Source organism: Camelus dromedarius, chromosome 9 (genome assembly GCF_036321535.1).
Source record: "Camelus dromedarius isolate mCamDro1 chromosome 9, mCamDro1.pat, whole genome shotgun sequence".
NCBI classification, from domain to species: domain Eukaryota; kingdom Metazoa; phylum Chordata; class Mammalia; order Artiodactyla; family Camelidae; genus Camelus; species Camelus dromedarius.
The window spans coordinates 50,154,091-50,180,824 of record NC_087444.1 but is presented as its reverse complement, the minus strand read 5'-3'; the positions used below and the strand labels follow the sequence as shown (position 1 = coordinate 50,180,824).

Genomic DNA, 26,734 nt, shown 5'->3' with positions numbered 1-26,734 from the left:
TTTTTAAAAAATCAATTATGGGCTCAACATCAAAGGGAGAAGACAGAGGGAAGAACTGGTGAGCTGGAAGCTAGAACAATAAAAATCACCCAATCTGAACATAAAAGAACAAGTAATTCTTTTTTGATGAACAGAGCCTCTGGGATTGATGAGACTTTAACATTCATGTAATCAGAGTCCTGGAAGGAGAGAAGAAGGGGAGCAGACTTTAAAAGTACTCAAAAAAAAAAAAAAAAGAGACAAAGGAAAGAATTTGAGAGCAGAGAAAGAAAAACGGCATCCTACCATAGTGGAAAAATAATTCAAATGACAGCAGATTTCTCATCAGAAATCATGGAAGCCAGAAGTGGTACAACATTTTTCAAGTGCTAAAAGAAAGGAAGTGGCAACCCAAAATCTATATCCAGCAAAAATAGCACTCAGTAAAGAAGGAAATTAAGACATCCTCAGATGAAGGAAAAGTAAGAGAATTTATCACCAAAAGATCTACTCTTTAAAAAAGTGCCTAAAGGAACTTCTTTCTCTAAACAGAAAGGAAATAATTAAAAAAATTCTTGCAAGATTAGGAGGGAAAACCCAGTAAGCAAAAATATGGTAAATACAGTAATTTCTCCCATCTCGTTTGAGTTTTCTAAATTATGTTTGATGGTTGAAGCAAAAATCGAACACTTTCTGATACGGTTCTAAATATACAGAAGAAATATTTGAAACAATTAGATTATAAATGGGGGAAGATAAAAAGAAGTAGATTTCTATACTTCACTCAAACTGGTAAAATGATGACATCAGAAGACTTTGATGAGCTATGTTTATATAATGTAATACCTAAGTAATTATTTAAAAAGCTATACAAAAAGAAATACTACTGGTAAACCAAATGAAATTCTTAAAAATATTCAAGCAACCCACAGGAAGGCAGGAAGAAGAAAACAGAAATGAAACATAGTGAAAACCAACAGAAAACAAAATATAAAATGGCAGACAAGCTCTAACATATCATTAATTACATTAAATATTAATGGGCAAAATTTACAACTTGAAAAGACAGAGATTGGCATATGGGGGAGAGAGTGGCCCACCTATATTCTATCTACAAGAAACTCACTTAAAATATACAATATAGTCAGGCTGAAAGCAAAAGGATAGAATAAGACTACTTTGCAAACATTAACTAAATGAGAGCAGAAGGACTATGCTAATATTAGACAATGTAGGCTTCAGAGCAAAAGAGATAAAATAAAATAAACTACCAGAGATAGAGAGGGACATTGTATTCTAATAAAGGAGTTAATCTATCAAGAAAACAAAGCAATCTTAAATATGTATGCATCAAACAATACAACTGCAAAATACGTGAAATAAAAGCTAATAAAACTGAAAAGAAAAACAGACATGTCCACAATTATAGTAGAACATTTCAACACGTCTCACTCAGTGATTGATAAACCAACTAGACATAAAATCAGCAAGGATACAGAAGAATTCAACAACACCATCAACCAATAAGATCTAATTGACATTGACTGAACATGTCACCCCAAAACAGAAGAATACACAAATATCCCAAAGATAATGTACACTTAAATGTGATTCCATTTATACAACATTCTTGAAATGGCAAAATTATGGAATCAGAGAACAGATTAGTGCTTTCCGGAGGTTAAGGAAAAGGGATTGGGGCAGGAAAGAAGTGGCTATGGCTTTAAAGGGAAAGCATGAGGGATTTTTGTGGTGATAAGAATGTTCTGTAGCTTGAGTATACGGATGTCAATAACCTAGATACTGTACTCTCATTTTACAAACTATTACCTTTGGAGGAAACTGAATCTCCATGTGAATTTACAGCTTTCTCAAAATTAAAAGTTTAATTAAGTTAAAACTTTTATAAGGATGGAAAAAGGACCATAACGAGCTTTAAAAGAAGGGGCGGGGGTGGGAGCACCACTGTTCTTCCCTTGAGGCTTAAAGGATTGTGGGGAGAGGGGTTAGATAGGGTTGCCAGGTAAAATACAGGATGGCTGGTTAAATTTAAGTTTCAGATAAACAACAAAAAACTTTTTAGTATTAGTATGTCCCATGCAATATTGGTGACACATTTCACCTAAAAAATTACTTGTTGTTCATTTGGAATTCAGATTTAACTAGCCATCTTGTATTTTTGTTTGCTAAATCTGGAAACCCTAGGAGGGAAGAATAGGACACAGGCACTTGGAGACTGGAGAGGCAGGGTAGACCCAGGGAAAAGTAAGAAAGACTTAAGGAGAGAGGCCAGAGAGCAGGCAAAGGGATGCTGGGGGACCACAAAAACATCCAGGCTGGGCAGTACTTAGGAGAGGAGAAAGGCAGACGTTAGCGTGGGAGGTCCACAAGCTGCTGGGTTTATGGAGCTCTGCTGGCGAAACTACCCTCTGTGGGTGGTCCACACAGAATCCAGAGAAAAGGCAAAAGAGTGAATGCTTGAGTCTCTGGTGCTGATCTGGGCTGGAGGGAGCGTGACAGCCCTTCAAGGGGGCCCTCTAGGCACTAGGAGCAGCACCCAATTAACCCCGGGGAGCTCCCTCAGCACCTGGGTTGCTCTCATGATCATGTGACCCCGTGTGCTAGGGAAGGGCATGCTGACCAGCGGGCTCAAGTGTTCATCCTCTGAGCTGCCAAGGGCTGGCACCTGCGATTGTAGGCTCAGCATGGTCACAGAGGGGCTCAGTTTGTCCTCTCTAAACAAGGGCTCCATTATCATCATCATTACCTTTAATTAGTCCCTACAACAGGGACTAATAATAATAATATTAATGTTAATAGCTACCATTTACTCAGAACTTACAAATGCTGGGCACTTTTCATATATTTTAACTCATTTAATCCTCTAAACAGCTCCCAAATGGTAGGGATGGTGTCCCTCTACTGTTTGTGCTGCCCCCTCCTTGTGGAAATAGAAAGCCTCTCTCTTTTCAAGAATACCCTCCCTTTTCCCATCATGGGGGACGAGGGGTTGACACTGGCCCACCCCAGCGTCCAGGGAGGGCAGGTGGTGCCAGTCTGACCAAACAACCCACTCCAACCCCCTGGCCACAATGATTGCCTCCCGGGCAGCTTTAGGACACTTTAGAGGCAGTAGGCCTTGGTCCTGAAACTTTTTCTACTGGTGAAGAAGCACGTGCCCTCTCTGCTGGGACTGCTGGGTAGGGAGAGTATGGCCGTCACTGGCACCAGGAGAGCCCTCCTGGGAATGACGGCAACAAAGAGGAAGCAGAGCTGAGAGGTAGGAAAGAGACAGATTGGTGATGAGAACCCCTAGATCCAGCCATGCCTGAAGCCTGTTGTCCAAGGTATCATTTACAGGAGCCAATAATTCTTTTTAATGCTTTAGTCAGTGTGAGTTGGAGAAAGACACCTGCCTAAACTGCTATGTTAGTACAGTTATGTTAAGATGGGGACATTTAATAGACGCAGAGCTGAAGCATACAAAGGTGAAATACCTTAGTTATCCATGAGCTGGGACTGCTCCTAACTACCCTGATTCACTGTAGAGTTGTACATTCTGTGTGTGTGTGCGTATGTGTCCTCACACGGGCCAGCATACGCATTCTCTATTTCTCATTAATATTCACATCTACAGCAGATTGAGCAAACTATTGGTACTTAATAAAGATCTTCTGGATAAACTGAAATCAGTAACTTCCTAAAGGAGTCTCTATTTAGAAAATGCTCCCATCAGTGACCTCAGATTCTCACTACGACTCACAGTGTGCCTTTGGGGAGTCACTTCCCTTCTCTGTACTTTGGTTTCCCCAGGCAGATGAGCTGGAAACCGCACCAGGTGGGGCACCTGTGAGACTGGTCAGCCAGTGAGGGACACTCCGACGCCTTCAAGGGAGGTGTCTGCGGTTGGAAGAGGAGGCCCCCCCACTTTTTCCCTGCTGGACACCAGGGACCCACGAGGAAGAGAGCCCTGGCCAAGCATCCAGAGCCCAATGTGAGGCTCTGGCACCTACTGGGAACTCAGGGTAGAGCAGGCCAAGCCCTGGGGTTGCAGGGCCCTTGTTTTCTGCCGTCACTCCAGTGAGGCTTGGCCAGAAGCAGACACGAGGGAAATTGCTCATGTGTCAGCTGCTCCCAAGCAGCCAAATGACCATAAAGGGCATTCAACAAAGTCAACACAACAACATGGGCCTCCAAGCCCACGGCAATGGAGAGCAAGAGAGGGCTGGGCTGCGGGCTGGCCCACGCAAGAGGGTGCCAGGGCCCCAGGCTCTGCCCCTACAGGACCGGCTCCAATGCTATCAACTCTCCATCCTTCCTCGGCTCCCGTCTGGCTCCCTCCTCTTAGCCTAGAAACATAACTCTGGTCTTTCCCTCTTCAAAACGCAAAAGCTTCCTCTGACCCTTGGACACCTCTGCTCCTGTCCACCGCCCTCCCTTCCCAGCCTGGAACCTGGAAAGGCAAGTCTACACTGCTGGTCTCCCTGGCTCCTCTCAACGTGTTCCTGAGTCCAATTCTGCTGATCCTGCTCATGCTTAGGACAGTCCAGCAGCCCCCTCTCCAACCTGCCTCCACGGGCCTCTCTGCAGCCCCTCACATTGCTGCCCAGAAGCACCTTGCTCTCTCAGCATGGATGACACCACCTTCCTCACGCCCTTCACGTCTCCCAGCTGCCTCCCTGTCTGTGCCGATGCCTCTAAACCCTTCTCCAGCCTGGGGCCTTCCTCCTGAGCTCCCTGCCCATGTGTCCAACTGCCGGTCAGACACCAACACTCAGAGGCCAAATCAACCAACAAAGTGTGATGGAGGAGGAGGAGTAAAGAGGATTCCAGGCTCTGAAATCACACTGCCTGAGTTCAAACCCCCCTCTGCAACTTACTGACATTGGACATGTCCCCTGGATTCCCCATGTATAAAAGGGGGAGAATAAGAGTGCCCCCTTTTGTACATGGGGTGCAATGACACGTGTAGATCTTGCTAGCAGGGCCTGGTACTCAGGAAGCCACATCAGATGTGACCGATCGTTGTTACTAGAATCATCATTCTAATAACCCCAGCAGTTTGGTATCATCTTCAACCTGTCACTCAAAACCTGGTCACATGAGACTTTGGAGTCTTTCCTAACTTCTCCCCTTCCCATTTCCATTCAGTTGCCAAATCCTGCTGGTTTTGCCTCTTAAGTATTTCTCCAACCCAGACCCTCCTAACCAACATCCTCATCTTCTCTCGCCTGCTCCACCACAGTCTTTTCTCTCACCCAGCCACCTCCTGCCTCACGATTTATTCTGTAGCGATACTGGATAATTTACAATTTCCCCCACAAACTACACGGGCCTCTTTTCTATGAACTGGCTTATGCTACTTTCTCTGCCTAGAAGGCCCCCCACACCTTAGTTTCCACCTTCCAAGAGCCTGATGAGGTGTCACTTCCTCCTGGAAGGTTTCCTGGAATGACCAAATTGGGCAGCATGTCTGTCCTTTGAGCTTCCGTGTCTTAGACTCTGTGACGCGATATTAACTTGTCCTGTGAGGTTACCACTGCCTGAACTCAGCTGGAAGTTCCTCACTGAGGATCTTGACCATGTTTACTGAACTGAGATTACTGTTAGAGAAAATCCCACCTACAGAGGCCCTTTTAAAAAAAAAAGGACGAAATCTATGAAAACGAGAAAATTTTCCACTCCTTCAAAATCCAGAACAGATGGATTCTTCATAAACCAAGGTACTTGATCACCAGCTTTCTTAAACCAACTAACGAGCTTCAAAGTCAGGGCAACTGAGTCCTCTCATGCACGGGACTGTTAGGAGGGAAGTGGCCATGGCCTACTTGGGGGATTTTTTAAAAAGAAGAAAGAAGGAAAGCAAGAATTGGATGATAGGCTCTCTGTACAAGCTTGTTATTCTGACAGAACAGTCCCAGAACTTGAAACGTGATCTCTGGGGGGAGAGGGAGACGGTTTTATCACATATTAAGGTTAGGCAGATGTTTTGGGTCTGGTGTCACCCGAATCAAAAGCACCACAAAGAGCCTAGCACAGCCGCGCTCAGCAACGTGCGTTGCCAACAGAAAGTCAACAGGAACCTTTTCTTCCCTTTTTCTCTTCCTTTTCACGTTTTCCTCTTCAGTTATATTTGAGGGCTTTTGTATTTCCCTGGTGTGGAGGTGAGGCACTGATTTCCACACCAGACCTTCCTTCCCCTCCCAAAACACTGCAGGCTAGGTCTTCAGCAAGGGCCCTGGGTGTGGGAACAGCTGAAGAAAGAAGGGTACCCCGTCTGCAAGGGGGCTTCCAGTATGTCTCCTGGGGTGTGCTTCTTAAAGCCTTAGAAGGCAGAAAACCTCTCTCTCTCATATACACACACACCCTGAGCAGACCCTTCCCCTCCGGGTGGACCAGGGCCCATCCTGCCACAGTGCTGGGGAGGACAGACCAGGACCACCCACACAGCATGGGGGCATTTTAAAGGCCTGAGCAGGAGGTGGGAGAGGCTGACCTTCCAAATGCCCCCCATATTTTTACCACCAACAGCAAAGCTCAGGCCTTAAGAGGCACCCAGGGAAAGGGGCTGACGTGACCAAGAAAATAACGTCTTCGGAATGACTAATGCCCCACCGGGACAGGCCTGGCTCTGGCCTGGCTGCCTGCCAGAGGGTCCACAGCCACTTTCCAAGGACACGGAGGGCAAACGTCCCTGACAACTTTCCCTGAGGACTGTCCCTTCCCAGCCCTGCCCCTCCTCGGGACTCTTCCCAGGGGCCCATAAAGCCCTAAGTAAGGACACCAGGGCCCAAAGGCTGAGTCACTCCCTTGGGGCCAACCTGGGTCACAGCAAGTTCGTTATTTCAAGGACAAGTTCTCAGACCTCTTGTCCAGCCATCGGCCTGACAGGAGCCAAGAGGAGAGATGTCCACAGCAGATGAGGAGAGGGCAGGCCTCCCCCTGCAAGCCAGCTTCCCCAGCATCTGAAGGTCCGAGTGCCCTGGGGGCTGTTCACGCCTTGTACATACATGTTCAACACACATGGGGAGACACTCCTCCTTCCCCAGGCACTGGGGGTGGGGGGCCCTGCCTTTGGGCCAGGCCCCCCACAAGCCTTCCTCAGCACGCCTGAGAGATCCCAAGGCAGGGGCCTCCTGCAGAGCCATTTTCCAGGAGGCCCATCCCCCCAGAGTATGGGGTGGGGATGGGGATGGTGGGCGGTTGGGGGGAGGGGAACAGGGGGAGGTGGGGAAGGGGCAGCTGGGCGGAGCCAGGTCATCCTGGCAGGAGGTGGCAGAACAGAGCCCTGGGCTGCTCCAAGTTTTTGATGTGCCTGCTGGGGGAGAGGGTGTCTGAAACCATTTCAAAAGCTGGGGGAAGCCCAGAGAAGGGGGCCTCATTCTCTGTGGGGAGGGGGACTTCAAAGGAGACCCCGCTGCTGAAAGGTTTCAAAAGACCCCTTGCCTTTCTATCAGCTCCAAATCACTCCCTCGCCGGCAGCAGCCAGGAGAAGGGTGCTGGGAAAATGTTTCCAAGGAGATGTGTCCCTGAGTCATCATAACTCCCAGGGTCTGGAGGCTGCAAAGCCACGAAGAGGCCCCCCGCTATAAAAAGGCCAGTTTAGAGTTCCCTGGGGGAGGTCTCCTGCAGTCCGGGTCCCTCGGGGTGCCTGCCTCAGACCCCCAGTGCCCTGAGTTTATGAGAAGGCCGCCAAGCTGAACAGCGCCATGTCTACCCACCGAGTCCCCTTGGTGCCACTAAGGGGGGCTTTTACCCCCGCCAGCTCCAGGCAGCCACTCTGGCTCGGGCCATTTAGCAGGGGAAGCTGTCCACAGGGACACTGGCCCCAACAGTTTCTACTGGGGCTGCAGTGCCAGCTCCTAACCAGGGCCCCTGTGCCCACCTCTCTCCCATTCACACCTCCCACCATCACCACCCCCCAGCCCCTGCCACCTTCCCCAAGCCACCAGGGCCAGGAGGCAGACAGCACAGACCAAATACAAGTTCTATCACCTCCCTCCTCCCTTGTCCCCTTGCCTCATTCCCTCACCCCTGGACCAGACCAGACAGGACTCTGTTATCATCCCATCTTCTCCCCCACAACTCTGCAGCCAGATCAGTCTCCCTAAAACACTCTGCCACATCCAGGCCATTCTCTGCTCCAAAACCTTCGATGGCTCCCTAGCACCTCAGTCCAAGGTTGCACACTCAGGTCACTGCAGGTGCCAGGCGGGGGGCACGAATGAGCAAAGCATCCCCATCAAACACAAAAGGGACTGGTGGGGCCAGTGGGGCCTGGGAACACACCGTCCCAGCTGCTGCCCAGCTCCTATCAACTGGGCCATGTGGGAATGCGGGCCCTGGAGGCCGTCTCTTCTGGTTTTTCAAGAGAAACCAAATAAAACATTCACCAAGGGGTCTCTAGCTTTGGACCCAGCCTATAGGGCCTTCAAGGCCCTCCACAGTCCAGCCCCAAGCCAACTCCCCACCCTCACTGCCCACAATGCCACATATGCGATACCTCCATCCTGGCCAGGTCAGGCTCCTCCGGTGGCCCAACTTTACCTCCTCTGCTCCTGCCTCTGAGCTCTGCTCACCCCACGGTCCTCCCACAGAAGCTGCTCCCCAACTTCTCAGCCTAACAACCCATCCTTCAAAGACCCCCCTCCTCCTTATGCTGAGTCCTCCGAGGGCCCTGTTCTCTAGTGACTGTCCTTCCTTGCCAAGGCTACTCCCTCTGCCACGGATGGCCCTGACCCATACAGAAAACTCCTCTTCATTCTTCAATACCCAGGCCTTCCCGATGCACCTATTTGAATCCAGCAGTCCCTGTTCCAGTAGCACCAACTGACAGTCCAGTGCTTACCTGGATGCCCATCAGGGGAGGGAACCCCTGAGGGTAGGGCTGGATCTCTCCTATCACAAGCCATAACAGGGGAGCCATGCACGGTGGAGAGAGCCTAGCTTTTATTCAGATCCCGGTGCTGTTACTTTCTGACCAGAGGAACTTGGGTAAATCATTCAGCTTCCTCTATGAGATGGAATAAAATTCCTGGCTTGTGGTGGGGCTAAGTGTATGGCAGCTGTCAGCATCCTTACCCAATGGGACCTCCCTCCATTGCACATGGTGTGGAACGTGGTGGCTTCTTGGGATGCTGTGAGGTCTCTGAGGGCAGGGACCATGTCCCCCTTCACTCTCCATCACCCACAGAGACTACTCCAGCTCTCTACATACAGCAAGTGTTTGATGTTCTTTGATGGCTGGAGGTGATGAGGCCAGGGAAAGGAGGGCAGGTAGAGAGGACAGGGGAGAGTGAGAGGAGGTACCACCCTGCCACCCGAGATATGGCTCCAGCAAGTCCCTAGCCCATGCCTCATGGACATGTACCAAGGGCCTGCATGTAAGACTTTCTGCAACTGCATGAATGTTTTGCCTGGACTCTCAGGTTCTAAGACCAACAGCTCCTTGCTGCCTGCTCCTCAGGCCCCTACTCCCCACACATCCTGAGAGCCAGGCCAGCTCACAGCACTGCAGAGCAGGCTTGGGCAAGGGGCCCTGTCCAGCCACCACCAGCCAGGACTTCTTCCTCCATTCACACAAAGGCCCAAGTGCCAATCAAACCCTCCTTTCCCATTCCCCACCACTCTAGTTAAGAGCAACCCCTCGCCTTCCACCTGAGGACACACGGCTCCCAGGCTCCGCACAAAAGGAAAGGTGAAAGAGAGGAGGGAGGAGGGGAGAAACACCTTTGAAATCACTGTGGTCCAATTAGCCAGCCTCTCGCCCTCCGTGCTTACAAACAGGAGTGCACATTAACACCTGCTACAAGAGCAAACATTTTTAGACATCTTCATTTCACCTCCCTGACACTCTCGTGAAAGCGCTCGCAGCAGCCAGTGACTGACAGGGTAGCTTCCTTCTTCTACTTCAGCAGGGGACTTTCAAACAGAGGAAATTAAAAAGTCACCAATCTCCCTGTCAGGCGGCACTCCCAGGGCCCTACCCGCCCATCCTCTGGCCCCTCGGCACTGGGCAGGTCCCACCATGCATCCAGTCAGGGTCAGCGCCTTCCAGGGACCTGCTCCGAGTCACTGGGAGGCTGGGCACCAAGCTCACTGAGATGGCTACACTGCCGCTGGGCAGGGACCAGGGGACCGCACTCACTCTGAGCACAGCTTCACTAAAGAGCCTTTGCAATGGCTCTTACAATGTGCCTGTGGAGGACGGCACAGACATGGAACAGCTCTCACAGGCTGAGTGGGGAGCAAAGTTTCCTACAACTGCTTTGGAAGTTTATTTGTCTTCAGGCGAACCTACTCATAGCCTACGACCCACCACTATCAGTCCGAGAGCTATCCCTATCAAAACCACCTGTGTGTGCTCACCAAAGATGCATGAAAGAATGCTCACAGCAGCACACTATTTGAAACAATTCCCAAATGGAAACTACCCAGATGCCCTTCACGATGTGTATCAAGAAGAGATAAATGGTGATAGGCTCACAAGATGGAATATTACACACCAGTGAGAAGGGGGCGATGTCCAATTACAAGCACTAATGTGAACACGAAAAACATCAGACGCTAGTGAGCAGATCCTATGTGATCTCATTTATATAAAATATAAAACAACCAAAAGTAACCTATGCTGTTAGACATCAGGATAATGAGGCCTTTCTGTTGGTCAGGGGAGGGTCTGTAGGGGGCTGAGAGGGGGGCTTTTGGGATGCAGGAATAGTCTGTTTCTTCACCTGGGCACTGGTGATATAGGTGTGCTCAGTGCACGAGGCTCCACTGAGCTGTACACTTAAATGGACCTTTTTAAATGGATGCAACCCGGGATTTTGTAAAACAGTACTCTGTTGGCATGGCTGTTGTTAAGACTATGATGAAAGATGTTAGAGGTGGAAAAGTGGGGAGGAAGTAACGGTCAGGGTGCTCAACTCAGGACTGACACCACACTGTCCAGACTGCAGGGCCTTGGAGACGGTGACCATGCTTCCACCGAAGACCCAGGGCACTACCATTCCAGAAGCTCCCGAGGCCCTCGCTGCCAAAGCCCCTCCCCTGGGCCAGCCCGGTGCCACCAGAAATCCACAGCGCCCTCTCTTACAGTGAGGGCCTCCGCAGCCACCAGGGAGACCACACCCACCCACAGATGGCAAGGGAGACCTCAGAGCTTCCCTCCGTCCCTTGGACCACGTGGGAACATGATGGAACTTTGAAAGCTCCCTTCTGAAAAGGCTGAATTTGCCAATGTCCAAAACTACTTGAAGAGGAAAAGGAAAAGCACTGAAATAACTTTGTAGAGCATTCTGTTTTGACAATGTGCCTGAGGAATTCCCCACGTTTAGTGGGGAAATGTGAGTGGTTAAATCCATTCAATGTCATGACATCCGAAATTGAAGCATAATTGCCCCTGAGTGTTTGACAACTGGAAAGCACATCATTTCAGAAATGGAGGGAAATTTATGCTGGGAAACAAAAGAGACTGTCAAAAGTTTGATTGTAACGTGAGTGAAGCCGCGAAAAGAAGGCTCGGGTGGAGAAAGCGCTCCAGCTCTGACATTTTCAAGCCCATCTGAAATGTCTCTGAAACAGCAGCAGTGACTCCATCCTTCACCCTAAAAGCCAGTGAAAGGATGACTGGAACCGCAAATTTCAACCCCGATGAGTGGCCGCAGTGCGGGCGGGAGGAGACGCTCTCTTACCAATCATGTGGTTGGCAACGTGGATTTGGATCTCTCGCTCGTTCTCGAAGGTCATCTGGCACTTGATGCACTGGTACGTCTTTTTCTGTTTGGAAACGAAAAAGAAAGGACTTAGACAGTCAGGACGCAGAAAAGAGCAGAAAGCAAAAGTTCCTGAAGGTCCTGGCTCAAAAATTCCCAGATCAGCCCTGGTTCCCTCCCAGGTCTCTCCAGGCCATTCTCTTCCCACTCAGCTCTGAATCCACCTCTGATTCAGCCTAGGGAAAAGGGGGAAACAGCCTCCATTCCAAGGGAGCTGCTCCTCTGCTGGATCTGAGGAGACTGCCCCATCCCAAGGTGAGGGCACAGAGCAGAACTACGGAAAGGAAGCTGAGGGAGGAGGCTGTTCTGTGTGGGGTGTGCTCAAGTCCATCTACCCATCTTCCACCCATCTACACATCCATCCGTCTGTTCATCCATCTGTCTGTTCATCATCTGTCCATCTACCTACCCTCTGTCTACCCATCCATCCATCTATACACACACTCACACACACACTCATCCACCCACCCATCCATCCATCCACCCACCCACCTATCCATCCACCCATCCATCCATCCACCCATCTCTCTTTGCACCCATCCAACTACTCTCTCATCTACTTACCCCCCTAAGAACCAAGTGGCCGAGCAGGGGAGACTGCTCCCACAAACTCTGGCACTCAGGGGTGACTGATGAATTCCTCATCTGCCCTAGTCACACAAGGCCCCAGGGGATCCTACATCTGGCTTCCACACACAGGGAGCTATTACCACCTGCCCTTGTGGGGAGGGGGCAGAAAAATGAAGCTTCAAACCTTCTTGGTTCCAAAGAGTGGCACTCTGTCTGACCACTAAGCCCGGGAGGTTGTGGAACCAGCCCACTGTGGACAGAGGTGGCACTGCCCGTGTAGGGGAAGGCTTGTGGCTGTGGGTTTTTCTGGAGGGGGAGGGGTCGTATGGGAGGGTGGTATGGGAATTCAAAATATCCCAGTTTTCTGAAGACCACTTTGGCTCCAGGGATGATGGAGCCTCCCTCGGCCTCTGGAAGAAAGGGCCAAACTGGATTTCTCAGCTGAGCACAGAAGCCCAACCCTCAACCAAGCAGCCTGGATGAGCCACCAGGGGGCCCAGTTGTCCCAGCTCCTTGCTTGGCCCCACCTGGACCTGCAGTTGTCCTGAAGGGTCTGGTCTCACCTCCAGGCCTTTGTCTATGCCGTTTTCTCCACCTGGAATACCCTCTCCATCCTTGAGGACTCGGTTCAGTTGTCACCTCCTCTGAGAAGCCTTCTCTTTCCACCCCAGAGTGAGTTCAGGGCCTCCCCAGGCCCTGAGCATATGCGGAAAGCATCTAGTTGATCTGCACACGACTTTGTCGTGGCCAATTGATTTGTTTGATCCCCACTGCACCATGAGACCCAGAGGGCCAGGGTGAGTTCTGTCCACTTGTGAGGTCCCAGCAAAGACTAAGCGCTTTAGGAAGCATTTGTTGAACAAATGAGCAAAGTTGCAAAATAATACGTGCAAAGCCCTCTGTTAGGGCAGAAGGGACAAAGAGAACCCAAGATGACTAGGGATCCTGGATCCCCACCACCAGCACAGGGCCTGGCCCAGAGTGAGCACCTGATAATCACTGAACTTGTGTCATGGTTCTTACTGGGGCTAAGAGAATATCTGTTGAACAAATGAATGGAGAAGTAGCTGGAACCGCCGGCGAGGGGAGCTTCCAGCCCTGGGGCAGGGTCCCTACTCAGGCTCCAGACTCCACGCTGACAAGACCAGAGGGCCTTTGGCGTTCAGCGTGTCCTTGGCGCGGCCACAGCACTGGGCCCAGAGGCAGGCATTCAGCATGGAAACACTCTGGGAAGAATGGGTGAGTCTGAGGGGGACAGACCTGGGGAGCTGGCCTTACAGCAGGCAGAGTAGATTTCGGGCCAGAAGAGATAGCAGGGACTGAAGTCTTTGGAGGGGGGCAGTCCCAAAGTGCCCGCCTTGGTTCAGCTCCTGGTCTATGCTCGTGGAGGGGCACAACCTTGAACCCAAGGTCTCTGCTGTTAAAATCATTCATTCCCTCTCACATGTGGCCCCCATCCACTCTGCCTGGCAAGTGTAAGGGCCCTTGATGCTTAAATGAATGGTGAGTGATTGAACGAATGAATGAATGAACAAGTCAGTGCAAGAATAAGCACACCCCAGGAAGCTCCATGCCCGGGAGCCGAGAGGAGCCTGCCTGACAAGGAAGATGGTGCCCCACCTCGCCTTGGGTGGAGGTCTCTGGAGGCCAGAGCCATACCTGGACCAGACCAGTGGGGAGGACAGTCTGTGAGCAAAGTGCTGTTCCTGATCGGGGCAGGTGGCTGAAGTGGGCTCACTGCGCTTGGAAAATGAATCATGAGGAGCCTGGGTAGGACGAGAGGGGACCCCCAAATGCCCTCCCACCATATGGCCACCCCTCCATGACAGGAAGAGGGCTGAGCCCTGCCTGCTGGGGAAACAGGCTCGAGGGGATCAAGGGAGCTCCAGGCTTCAAGGGAGGAGGCAGAGGAACTGAGAAGTGGAGACGTCCTCACGGACCACAAGTTCAGGCAGCATCCCCAATGACACTCAAGCTTTCAGTTCTCTTACTGGAACTCTAGTAGCCACACCCATCACTCCTAAATGCACCCACAGATGCACAAGCAGATTATGGCACAAGGAAGTGCACCGACCCTCATGGACACACACGTAGACTCAAAAGTATACACATGCACACTCACACTCAGGCATACACACCCACACTCACAGTTTCACCAGCACCAACACCCACTAATGGATACCCAGATATCCTCGAACAAAGATGGCCCTTCTGGCCTTGCATGTGAGGCCAGGGGTGCTCAGGGTCCGGAGCCGAGCGGGGGCTGTGCGATCCTCCAGGCTGTGGAGCACAGCACAGGGAAAGCAGGGGAGGACTCTCCCACTCTGTCTCTCTCCTGCTGGGCAATTGGCCGCCCCCACCCACCCGGCCCGCCCTCACCTCAACACCTCCTCTGGTCCATCTCCCTTACTCTATCCCTCAAAGACCCCCTCCTTCCCTAGAGCTTCAGACCCCAGTGGGAGATGTAACCACAGAAAGATAGAACTTCGCATTCAAAACATCTCCTCTGCCATGAGTTTCTTCCCCGGGGCCCAGGCCAGCGGAACCAAAGCTGAACCCTGGGGCCTTAGCCAGGGCTGCCTCCCCCAGCATGGCCCCAAGCAGACTCAGAGGGACCCAGAGCAGAAAGAACACACTTGAGGATGGTGGAGACAGGAGGAGAGAGGAGAAGGAGAGGGAAAGACGGCGCTTGCTGCTGAATTTCCACTATCATGATGGCCGCTCACATTTATTGAGCGCCTACTATGTGCAGACACTGTTTATTCTCTCAATGTTCATAATCACTCTGCAAGCTCCACTTTCGGGATGGAGAAAGTAGAGTTTCAAGAGGTTAAATCACTTGGCCAAAGCCCCCAGCTGGTGAGTAAGGGGAACTGGGATTTGACCCCAGGCAGCGCTCTCCAGAGCCACCGTCTGAGCTGCCGCCCCTAGCTCCATGCCCCAGACCACCCCAGACAGTCCTGCTCTGGGTAACAGAAAGCCGCTGAGACCTGGACTAGCCATTAACCTGGACATCTGTTACCCTGCTGTAAGATGGACCATGAGAGAACCCAGTCTACCTCCTCACCCTTCACCCTCACAAGCACCGTGAGCCTCTGGGCAGTCGATGGGGGCCGGGGTCTGCCCACGCAAGCTTAAAGTTGGGGTGAGGTTGTTATTATCAATAAACAGAGGGGGAGGCAGAAACCTCAGTGCTTCATGCTCCAGCCGCCAGCAGCCTCGGCCCCACAGGAACCCAGTCCTCAGAGAGCTGGTTGCTATGGATACACTCCCGAGGGTCCCAGCCTGCCAGCCCCCAAGCCCCTGTGCAGCCCCCAGAGTCTGCTCTTGTATGCGTGAGTCCTGGGGGAGGGAAGGGTGAGCGAACAGACAGCTGGGCCCCTGCCCCAAGGCGTGCCCAGGCAGGGGGCAAGGCCCCAGAGGCTGTGCCCCCGCTGGGGAGGTACCCGGGCTTTGTCTAGCTCCTTTCTGCAAATGGCCCATCTGCCCAGGCCTCTAGATGTGAGTTTCAGCTCCCATCCTCTCACAAGGCCAGGGACAGGGAGAGGAAGGCCTGTCAGCCTTCCAGAAAACAAGCCCCCTCGGGTCTGAAGCCCTGCACTGGCATGCACAGCTGTGCATCCTTGGGTATACAGCTCCACCTTTCTAAGCCGGGGCCCTCTCTTTGCCGAAGCAAGGGTCACGGCCAAGGTCCGGGTTGTTTCCATGGAAACAATGTAAGAGTGGGCGCTCACACAGTAGGGGCTTTATGAAGTGGTGCCTGATGCAGGATCCAGGGCAGAGACCAGGACGGAGGAGGCTTCCATAGCAGGAGGGCTTGGGGGCACTAGAAGCAGCCCCTTGGCCATCTGGAGCCCCGGCACAGTGTGGACTGTGCCGAAAAGGCAGGAGAAGGGCATACAGGGGCCTGGCCCTGCCACTGTCCCACCACCTAAACACCGGGCTGACTGGCCTGGGCCCCACCCAAGCCGGCCTCTCCCCTCTGGCAACCAGATGGGCCCCAGAGGTGCCGGGTGGAGGGCTGGCCAAGAGCTCAGGCTGGGTTACCACACATGACCTGGGCTCAGATTCCTTCTCTGCCTCTTGAAAGCCGGGGGCTCATGGTAAACTGCCTAATTGTCCTTCCCTCCCTTTCCTCATCTGCAAGGTGAGTGTCATAAGGATTAAACAGATAGAAAGTGCCTGACACATCCTTTTTCCTCGATAAGTGTGAGCTGTGACTATAAATGGGGAAATTACAAGTGATGGTTACTACATGCCCAGTGCTTCTTTCCTTGTTTAATCCTCGAGGCAAAACACTGAGGTCAGCAGGGGAACAGTCACAGTGTTTGACAACTGAGGAGGGACAGGCACCCACCGACCAGAGCAGATACTGTTTTAATGAGCAGAACAGCCCCCCAGGTGATGCCCGCTTTGGAGACAGACACTATTACAGTGCTGTCACTACTGTTATTATTATTACCCTCTGGCTTTACAGGTGAGGACAGAAGCCCAGAGAGGTCAAGTCACGGGTGGGTACTGGAAGAGGGAGATTTTCACGCAAGCCATCTGACTCCCGGGCCCAAATGGTTCCCAGCCCACCCACACTGGCAGCCAGTAGGCTGAGGCTGAGGGGGACAGAGCTGGGCAGCTGTGATGGGACTGTGCTCAGAACCCCTGAAGGGTGTCCTACTGGACCCTTTCCTAGAGGACTTGCATAGTCAAAAGGCCTTGAGAAAGTGGGGTGTTACCACCCCTAAAAGGAGCTCTCTGCTCCAGATGGGTCTCCGAGGAACGACCTCAGTCCCCAGCAAGACACATGGCCCTGTCGTTATTCAGACGCGTCTCTCTGCAGCCAGGTGATGTTGGCTGGGTCCTCCAGCTCATTGGCCTCATTGGGGAATTGGCCAGGAGACCCCTTAGGGGTCTCTCCAGCCCTCCTTCTCTCTCACTCTCTCTCCTCCTCAGAATCCCGGAGTCCCAGGTCCCAGTTCTGATCCTGCAGTGAAACCCCCTCAGCAAACATCCCTGTCTTCCAGCAGGTGCCTGTGACAGGTGGCCCTTCCCCAAATCCTGCCTCCCTGCCAGTGGCGCCAGCAGTGGCCCTCAAGGGAAAGATACTCCTGAGATCTGCTTGGCACCTCCTTGGTCTGGAAGCAGACAACACAGACTTGATGGGAATCCCCGGGCCCATTATGCCTGTCACCTGCAGGTGCCCCTTGGTCACCATTCCCAGGGTCCCTGTGGACCCTCCAGTAGCTGGACTTCCCCTGCCTCATTGAAACCCACTGATTATGGGTCTGTGGCCCCTCCTGGTCTGGGAGCCCCCATGGCAGGGTCCATCTCTGACTCTCCTCGGCTGCCAGGCACCCTGAAGATAATGGGTGCTCAGGACAAATTTGATCAATTAATCAAACATTAATGATAAAGTAACTGGAAACGTGCTTAGGGCCTTTCATGTACCAGCAACTGCAGCTGCACTAACTATAATGATGCTGTTGGTGATAACGATATCAGCTGGTGATTACTGCTAATATGACAGGCCATAAGTGCCGATTCTCAGCCCTTTATGTGTATATTACCTCTATGAATTGTCAGAAGAATCCTAAGTCTAAAGCCCAGGGAGCAGAGTGACTTGCCCAAGAAGATGCAATTAGCACTTAAAATCCACCCCTGATCAATAACCAAGGAGACAGCCAACAACGAGGGCACATTCACAGCGTCAGCCACAATCCTAGGCCCTTTACCCACACTGTGCCCTCGGCCCCTCACTGTAGTTCTATGAAGGTGAGACATTATTTTTCCCATTTTACAGATAAGCACTTGGCAAATAAAGCCCAGGGAGATAGATGATGTATCCCCATGTCACACAGGAAGGGAAATGGCAACACTGGTGTCCAAACTCAGAGTCTACCTGAGAGCAGATGTGCTTAACCACTGCACAACGGCGCTGCTTCTCTGGCCTACGAAGGGGGCCACTGCCCGGAAATAAAGAGCTCAGCACAGGGGCTCCTCTGGACATCCGCAGAGCCCCAAGGAGCAGGGACCAGGCTCAGGCTGGCTGCACTTACCCGGGGCACGGGTGACGTCTGGGCGCCTTTCCGGGGCCCACTGGTCTCTGGGGTGAGGTCACGATGGTCCACCTGCATGTGGCTCTCCAGGTCCTCAGCACTCTCGAACTTGACACTGCACTCAGGGCAGCGGAGGCCGGTGCAGGGCCGGTCGGCAGGCTCGGGCGGGACCAGGCCGCCCACCTGTCCGTTGGAGCTGCGGGCCATGCAGCCAGCGCACAGGCCATAGGGGAGCCCGTTGACGTCGAGTTTCACCAGGTCCTGCTTGCTGCGAAACTCTTTTAGGCACAGGGCACACTTGTAGAGCTTCTGCAACCCCTGGCCGTTGGGGGAGGATGCGGCCGAGCTGCCCGCCAGCTTCTGCATGTGGAAGGTGCCATGGATCTTGAGCTCGAGCGTGGAGGTGACCGTCTGCATGCAGACCACGCAGCGGAAGCCGGTGAGGGAGTTGCGCAGGTCGGGGTGCATCTGGCAGTGCTCGATAAACTCCTCCTCGCTCTGCAGTGGCATCTTGCAGATGCGGCAGGTGCCGGTGTCCAGGCTCTTGCTGTGGGTCACCTTGTGCTCGGTGAGCGTCAGCAATGAGGGGAAGCGCTCGCCGCAGATGGGGCACATGTAGTGCTTGGCGGGGCCCCGGTGCGTCTGCAGGTGCTCCCGGAGGCCGTTCTCCGAGAAGAAAGTCCGCGAGCACACGTTGCACTTGTGGCTGCCCTTTATGAACTCGGCCTTCTTCCTCGAGCCATCGTCCTCGCCTGGTCGGATGTTGTGGTCCCGCAGCCTGTGGTTCTGCAGCAGCACCTCCATGGTGTAAGCGGCCCCACAGATGTCGCAGCCATACATGGGCTCCGACGCGTCCACGTCATCCTCGCTTGCCTCGTGGCTGTTGGGCGCCTCGGGGTTCTTCAGCAGCATACCCTGCAGGTCAGCCGGTTCGGCCTTCTTGGCAGCAGCTGGGGGCACCCCATTGGCCGTGCCGTTCTCAGCCGCCGCATCAAACACGCAGTGCTTCTCCCGCAGGTGCTTCTCCAGCAGGATGATGGCGTGGAAGGCCTTGCTGCAGAACTTGCAGTTGTACTTCTTGCTGTGTGTGGTGATGTGGCACTGCAGCTCCACCTCAGTGCTGAAGGTCTCCCCGCAGAAGATGCACTTGTGTGCCTTGGCCGGGTTGCCCAGGTGGCTGTGTTTGACGTGCACCTGCAGGTCGGCCTCCTTGCGGAAGTCCCAGTTGCAGGCCGTGCAGCGATACATCTTCTTCTCGTTGCTGTGCTTCACCGCCAGGTGCACCTGGATGGACACCTTGGAGTCGAAGACCTCCTGGCACAGGGTGCAGTGGTATAGCACGAAGGTGTGCATGTCCAGCAGGTGCTTCTGCAGGTCGTCCACCGAGGAGAACTGCTTGTCGCAGCTCTCGCACACATAGTGGGTCGACGTGGTCATGTAGTGCACCGTCAGGTGCTGCAGGAGGGACTCCTGGGAGTCAAAGTCCTCTTTGCACTGGGGACACGCCTGCTTCCGCAGCAGCAGCTCTAGGTGCAGCTTCAGGTGGGTCTGGAAGCTCTCAAAGTTGGAGAACTTGAGGTCGCACTGATTACAGGGATACTCGCCATTGGAGATGGAGTTGGCGCTCGCCGAGAGCCGCTGCCGCTTCGGGGAAGACACCTCCACATCAGACGAGACCGGGCTCTGCTCCGCCTTGGACTTCTTGCTGTGGGCCAGCGGGATGTTCTTGTGGTTCTCCTTGATGTGCTTGGTGAGCTTCAGGATGGAGCCAAAGATGGGCGAATTGGTGCAGTAGGGGCAGGAATAGACCTCCATGAAGGACTGCGTGGGCTGCACGACTGGAGACTCTAGCTTGGCGCTGCCGACACTGCAGTGGGCCTGCTGGATGTGCTCGGTGAGGGAGGACTCGGTCAGGAAGCCCATGGAGCACTGGTTGCAGAAGAAGGCGTTATTGCCGTCGGGCGGGTTGGCGCTGGGGCCACAGTGGGAGACGCGGATGTGCTCCTGCAGGCTGTTGATGTCGGCGAACATCTCGGGGCAGTAGTTGCAGTGGAAGGCGGAGATGTTGCCGAACTGCATCACGGGGTAGGCGTGGTTTTTGTGCAGCTTGCGGACATGCTCGTTGAGGTTGTAGAGGGTGGGCATGGAGTCCAGGCAGATCTGACACGTGTGGCTCTGCTGTGGCTTATCCGCGTGGATGGTCTTCAGGTGGATCTCCAGCACAGCCAGGCTGTTAAAGTCCCGCTTGGAGCAGTAGGGGCAGCTGTAGACCACCTTGGACCAGCCCTGCCCGTCATCCCGCATCTTCTTCTGGCCCCGCAAGGGCTTCAGGGTGGAGTCCGGGGTGGAGCCTCGCTCCACGGAGGCGCTGGAGTCTGGCGTGGCGCTGCTCATGGAGGCCACGCTGCCCAGCACGGGGTCAGGGCTGACACTGTGGTTGCTGGAGTCAGGCTGCCGGTGGCTGTCCAGGTGGCAGTAGACACCCTCCACCGAGGAGAACTGCTCGGGGCACATGGGGCACTTGTGTTTCTGGTTGGCGTGGGCTTGGTGGATGTGGGCAAGCAGCGCGTTCTCGTCGACGAAGACCTCGGGGCAGTGGATGCACTGCAGGTCGGCCTTCTCAGAGAGCTGCGGGTGGCGGGTGAGCACGTGCTTCTCCAGCTCCTCGGTCTGGCTGAAGGTGTCCTCGCAGTAGTCGCACATGAAGTCGTCCTTCTTGGCCTCCTTCTCGGACTTGGCCAGGTGCTCCTTGTTCTTCTTGTGGGCCTGCATGTGGCTCTGCAGCGAGCTGGTGGAGGAGAAGCCGCGCTTGCACACGGTGCACTTGAAGGGCTTGCTGGAGCTGTGGGTCTTCAGGTGGATCTTGAGGTGGTCACTGCGGGAGAAGGCCGCCTCGCACTCGTGGCAGTGGTACTTCTTGTCGCCCGTGTGCAGCTTGATGTGCCGGTCGCGGCTCCTCTTGTGCTTGAAGAGCCGGCTGCAGTAGGTGCACTTGAACGGCAGCTTGTCGCTGTGGATCTGTTCGTGCCTCTTCAAGTAGCTCAGGCGGATGAAGGACTTGTCACAGAACTGGCAAGGGTACGGCAGGCCCGTGCCCCCTTCCTCCTCACCCAGGCCAAGGTCACACCCATCTCCGATCATCTGCGTGGGTGACGCAACATCCTTGCTGGAGGGAGACGAGGCCACCCAGGAGAGTTGTGGGTCGTCGTCACCATCTGCAGGGGGAAGGCAGAGAGGAGATTAGAGGCAATTCCCAGGGCCGCGAGAAACAAGGACAGAGCCAGCTTCTCGACAGCTCGTGGGCTGAAGCTGTGCAGCTGGCCAACTGCTGCAGGAGGAGTGGGGGAGGGACCCCGGGGGTGGAAGCAAGTGGACATGCGGGTCTTCCCGTCTGCAGGGAGGGTGGCAGAGGCGCGGCAGGATACGGAGGGGACATGCCTTTCCCCGCAGCAACACCAGCCGCACAGGGCCTTGCTGGATGCGGTACCACCCTCCCACAAGAGGTGAAGTCTCAGCCACTTCCTTGATTTGGGGGTGGGGAGGAGCCTGGGAAAAAAGTTATCGGAAATGACCTCACAGACCACCAGCCCCACAGGCCAAAAGGAGGCAAGTCCCATCAACTGATCAAGATCTGGGGGTTGATTCCACCACCCCCACCTAGTCTGGGTGGGAAATCCCACTGGTGCAGGGGGGCGTAGGCAGAACTTTGTAAGAAAATAAAATTTACTTTAATGAATTCAGCCATACCGCATTCAGTGGGGAATCAGGGACTGATGAAGTTGGAGCTGCTGCCTCAGGGACAGACATGAGGTGGAAGTCACAGGTATATGGCATCAGCCCAAGAGCACAAACGGAGGTAAGCAAGGGGCACTTGAGAAGGGGCTGCAGGATTCCCAGCCCAAACCATCCCAAAGGGGGATGTTTTCTTTGTTCCTTCTCCACCTCTGGATTTGCCCCAAGTCCACTCAGGACCCCAAGAGATGGCCCGATGGTGCAGTGATTAGAGATGGGATTGGGATCCAGATGGCCACCGAGCTCAGAGCCTAGTGGTCCTTAAATCCACCGTGGCAGGGAGGGGGACACTCAGGGAAGGGGATCACTCCTGCCCCGCCCCTCATCCCGGGCCTCTGCTGGCCGGCCAGCCTCAGAGGAAAACTAAACAAACCAAGGCTTGGCTGTTTCTGGGAGAAAAAAAAAAAAAAGGCACCCAGGACACAGCAAATAAAACCAGTGAAGTTTCCTGAGACGCAGCGGGGGTTGAACCAAGCCAGCCCAAGCAGGGAGCGAGTTCCACGGCTCAAGTTTCATGTTGGGTGGATTTAAAACTTAATAATGAATGAAACAGACCACAGGCTGCTACGAGCAGGGGAGAGACAAACAAAAGCTCAGATTCAGCTGCACTGACCTTGCTCTTCTAACCCCGAGGAAATAAACCACTGCCCCCGCCTCTCCGGCCCCCAGTCAGCCCAGCCTGGTCTTCAGAAAAGTCTCACAGACTCAACCCAGAAATTCTTGGCCAGAGGCAGCCTAGACCCTCTTGACGGGAAGGGCAGGGGAACCGCAGTCTCAGGCTTGGGCAGGCACTGGCACGCACACCTGCACACACACACCTGCAAACATACACACTCACACACACACACACACAGAGCTCACACATGACTCCCACAACTCACACATGGGCTCGGACATGCCAACTCACACTCACCTACACACACTTGCACACATACACACACACCATCACACTCACACACAATCACATACAGTCACGTACTCACAGATACATCCATTCACACGCCATCATTCCCACTATCACTCACACACAAGCTTGAACACCCATGCACACTCACCTGCAGACACAAACACACCATCATGGAGTCACAGCTCACACCCGGGGGAACCATACCCACGGGCTCTCACAGCTGCCAACCCCAAGATTTGAAGAGATAGTAAGGCTAACTGGAGGGTCTCTCATGGTCCCTTAGAGCTGGCTCTGAGCCTGCTCCTACACCCCACATCACCCCGATGCCCACCCCGGCCCCTGGCCCTGACAGTCTGAAGATCTGCCTGATCTCAGCTGGTACTGCTGGCAGAGCTCTGCTTGGCAGGATGCCGCTCTCCAAAGCTCCCAGCCCAGAGTCCCGCATCTCCCAGCAGCCTCCCGCCTCTGAAGCCCAGTCACCCAGCCCAGCCCGGGGTACCTCCCAGAGAGAGGGTGCCTGCTCCCCAGGGGGCCTCATGTTACAGGGCCTTCGGACGGGCAGGACGCATCCGCTGCCAGCTCCTGGGATTAGAAGCAGCGGGAAGCACCCCAGCCCCTGCCTGGTAATTCCCAGCTCTTGCCAGCTGGGCTCCGCGGGGCGCAGACAAAGGGACCCAAGGGAGGAGCTGGCTGGAGCTGGGGCAGCTGCGGGACCCGCTCGGCCCCTGCCCCCTGGCCGGGCTCCACAGGCTTTTTATTATTTTGATATCTTAGCTCAGACTCACACAAGCTGGCACAGAACCCTTCCTGTGTGCCGGGTGCTCCGCTCAGGGCTGTCTCAACCTCCCAGGAGGCGGGAACCAAGGCCCCTCCCACAGGTTACAGACCAGGAAACTGAGGCACAGCCACAGTGACTCTCCCCAGTCAGGCCCCCTGACACAGGTTGGTCATGCAAGACGACACCTGTGTAGGTGAGACCGGGTGAGGGGCCCCGTGGAAAGCTCCAGTGCAGTCATGGTCTGGCTCTCCATGGAGCCCTGACAGAACCACAGGGATGGCCCATCGTCTGCATTGCAGAGAGGAGCCCTGAGGCCCAGGAGGTGCCAGAGCTGGCTGGAGCTTGCTGGCGCTGGCTGGGCTGATGAGTGGAGAACCCAGGCTCAAACGCCCGCCAGTTCATAGGCGAGGAAGACAAGGAAGACACCTTGCCCAAAAGACCAAGCCCAGACACATCTTTGACTCACGTTGTCCGAGGATGAGAGCGGACACCTGCACTCAAACCCTCCCCCTCCATTCATTTGTCTGCCCCCAAAGCGTTACTCTCAACTCTGGGGGTCAGCTCACACATTTGGAAAAAAACAGAGGCACTGGGAGGAGTGGATGAAAAAAATTCATGTGAAAAAGCACTATTATTCCATGTACATGAACTGTCCAGACAAGGCACATCTGTAGAGACAGAAAGCAGATTAGTGATTGCCTGAGGCTGGAGGAGGGAGCAGGGATTGACTGCAAATGGGCAAGAGATGTCTTTTGAGATCATGGAAATGCTTGCAAACTGGATGACGGTGAAGGCAGCCCAGCTCTATTTACGAAAAGTCACAGAACTGCTCACTTAAAACAAGTGTCTGTTCTGGTATGCAAATTATACTTCAATAAAGTTGTTAAACAAAAGCATTAGTTGGTCAATAATAATAATTAGTACTAATTAGCACTACTAGCTAATGCTAATAAAATTAGCAGCTACAGCTAGTAAGCATGTCCCAAGCGCCAGCACTGAGCTAAGTGCTTCTATTAACCGCAATTAATCTTTTTTCATCCTCCCATTGGTAACATCCCATTTTTGAGATGAGGAAGCTGAGGCTCAGAGAGGTGAGCAGCTTGCCCTGAGTCCCACAGCTGGATGCCCCAGCGACATGTGGCCAGGAGCGTGGGGTCTACTCTCGCCCTGGCTCCCCCACGTCTTGGAGAAGGAGAATCAGCCTGGCCCAGCACCGCAGTCCCTGAGGTGCCTTATGGGGCTGCCTGGGTGCCTTTATTTTTCTGCAAACAAGTCTCAAAACTAAAGCAAAGCACATTATTCTGGGAGCGACAAACTGAGCAACTGCTGAGATTATAATCATCTGAATTGAAATGAAAATAAGACTTCTTAAACTGAAAAGGCCCAATCAGGGGAAATAGGCATGTTGACAAAGACCCAAACCCAGACTGCCCTGTTTAAAGCCATTTACTCTAACAATGTTTAACTTCGGCGGCAGCTGTCGTGCCCCTCCAAACGTGTTTTGTTTTAGGGACATTTAGCTTCCTGTTCCAGGAGCACGCTGGAGAGACGACCAGGCCGGCGCGCTCAGGATGGACGGGCAGGGCTGCCAGCACAGGAAGGGGGTTCCTTTCCTTACAGCAGTAACACTCCCCTCCTGCTGACTGGTAGCCACCACCCACGTGCAGCCACTACAGCACACGCCCTCGGGTGGATGTGCAGAAAGAGGAGTGGAGAAACCGGGTGAAGGCAACCCCAAGGTCCCCTTCAACATGAACATTTCAGAACTCGGCAAGAAGAAGGTAACTTCCAAGAAAATCCAGCTCAACCAACCACCTTTTCATTTCCAAGTAAATGTTTATATAGATTCTACTCTATGCCAGGCATTCTTCTAAAAGCTTTATATGTGTTGACTCATTCAATCCTCTCAACAGTCCAATGAGGTAAGTATTATTATTATTTCCAGCTACACATGAGAAAACTAAGGCACAGAGAGGCTGAGTAACTTGCCTAAAGTCACACAGCTTGCAGACAGGAGAGCCAGGATTCAAACCCAGTGAGCGGGCTCTGCATCAGTGCTTTCACTCACCATACTACCCTGCCTCTCTCCTTTGGGAGGGGGCACTGTCACATGAAACAATCGAGTGGGAAACCCAATGACTAATGCCAGACCCTCGCCCTCCAGAACAAGCACAATCAAAGAAATGTAACAAAATGAGTAGAAAAATCACCTTCAGAAAGGAGATTCAAGTCATTTAAAAATGACTAATCCTGAAAATAGGCCTGATAGGAAATGGGTAGCAGGAGGCTTTTGCGGTCTACTGCAGGAAGAGAACCAAAATAAGCACAAAAGAGAGGAGGCATTTCGAAAAAAAACTCAATTAGGGAGAAAAAAAGAACATTGGGCTTCAGACTACACCAGCGGCAGAAAGGGCCATGTGGATCCCAAGCTGACGTGGCCACACTTGGTGAATTCCGCGCACTGAGGTGGCAGCAGTGACAACGTGGCCTCAGACACGCCTTGTCTGGGTGGAGCAGAGGATGGCTGGGACGCTCGGCTCCATGCGCTTCTTGTCACAGAGAATCGAGGAAGTGCCTGGACAGGGGAAGGAGAGTGGCCCAGCCCAGGGGGCCACAGGGGTGAGCCGAAAGGGGGACCTTCCTGCAGCGAGGGGCGCAGGCTGAGGAGGGAGGGAGGAATTATTGCTCCGTCACTGAAGTGATAACCAGAGGGAAAAATGGCTCTGAAGAGAACACGGGGAGGGTTCCCTGAGAAGGTGGAAACAGCTGATGCCCAGCAGCTCTGGGTCTCATGGACATCCCTAGGCTGGGCAGTTCCATTCAAGTGAATAAAAATGACCACCAGGCTCCAGAGGGGACAAAAGCTGAGCAGTCCCCGGAGTAA

General features: G+C 53.4%; 1 protein-coding gene across 3 annotated transcripts in view; it reads right to left on the bottom strand.

Annotated features, from left to right (window-relative positions):
- Positions 1-26,734, bottom strand: part of ZNF423 (zinc finger protein 423) — a 313,307-nt gene that overhangs the window by 108,720 nt on the left and 177,853 nt on the right. For all 3 annotated transcript variants that reach the window (XM_064489189.1, XM_010990090.3, XM_031458497.2), the window contains 2 exons: positions 18,374-21,588; positions 11,673-11,757 (listed from right to left, as the gene is read on the bottom strand). In XM_064489189.1, the coding sequence (XP_064345259.1) occupies positions 11,673-11,757; positions 18,374-21,588 (3,300 nt within the window). The remainder of the gene's footprint in view (positions 1-11,672; positions 11,758-18,373; positions 21,589-26,734) is intronic.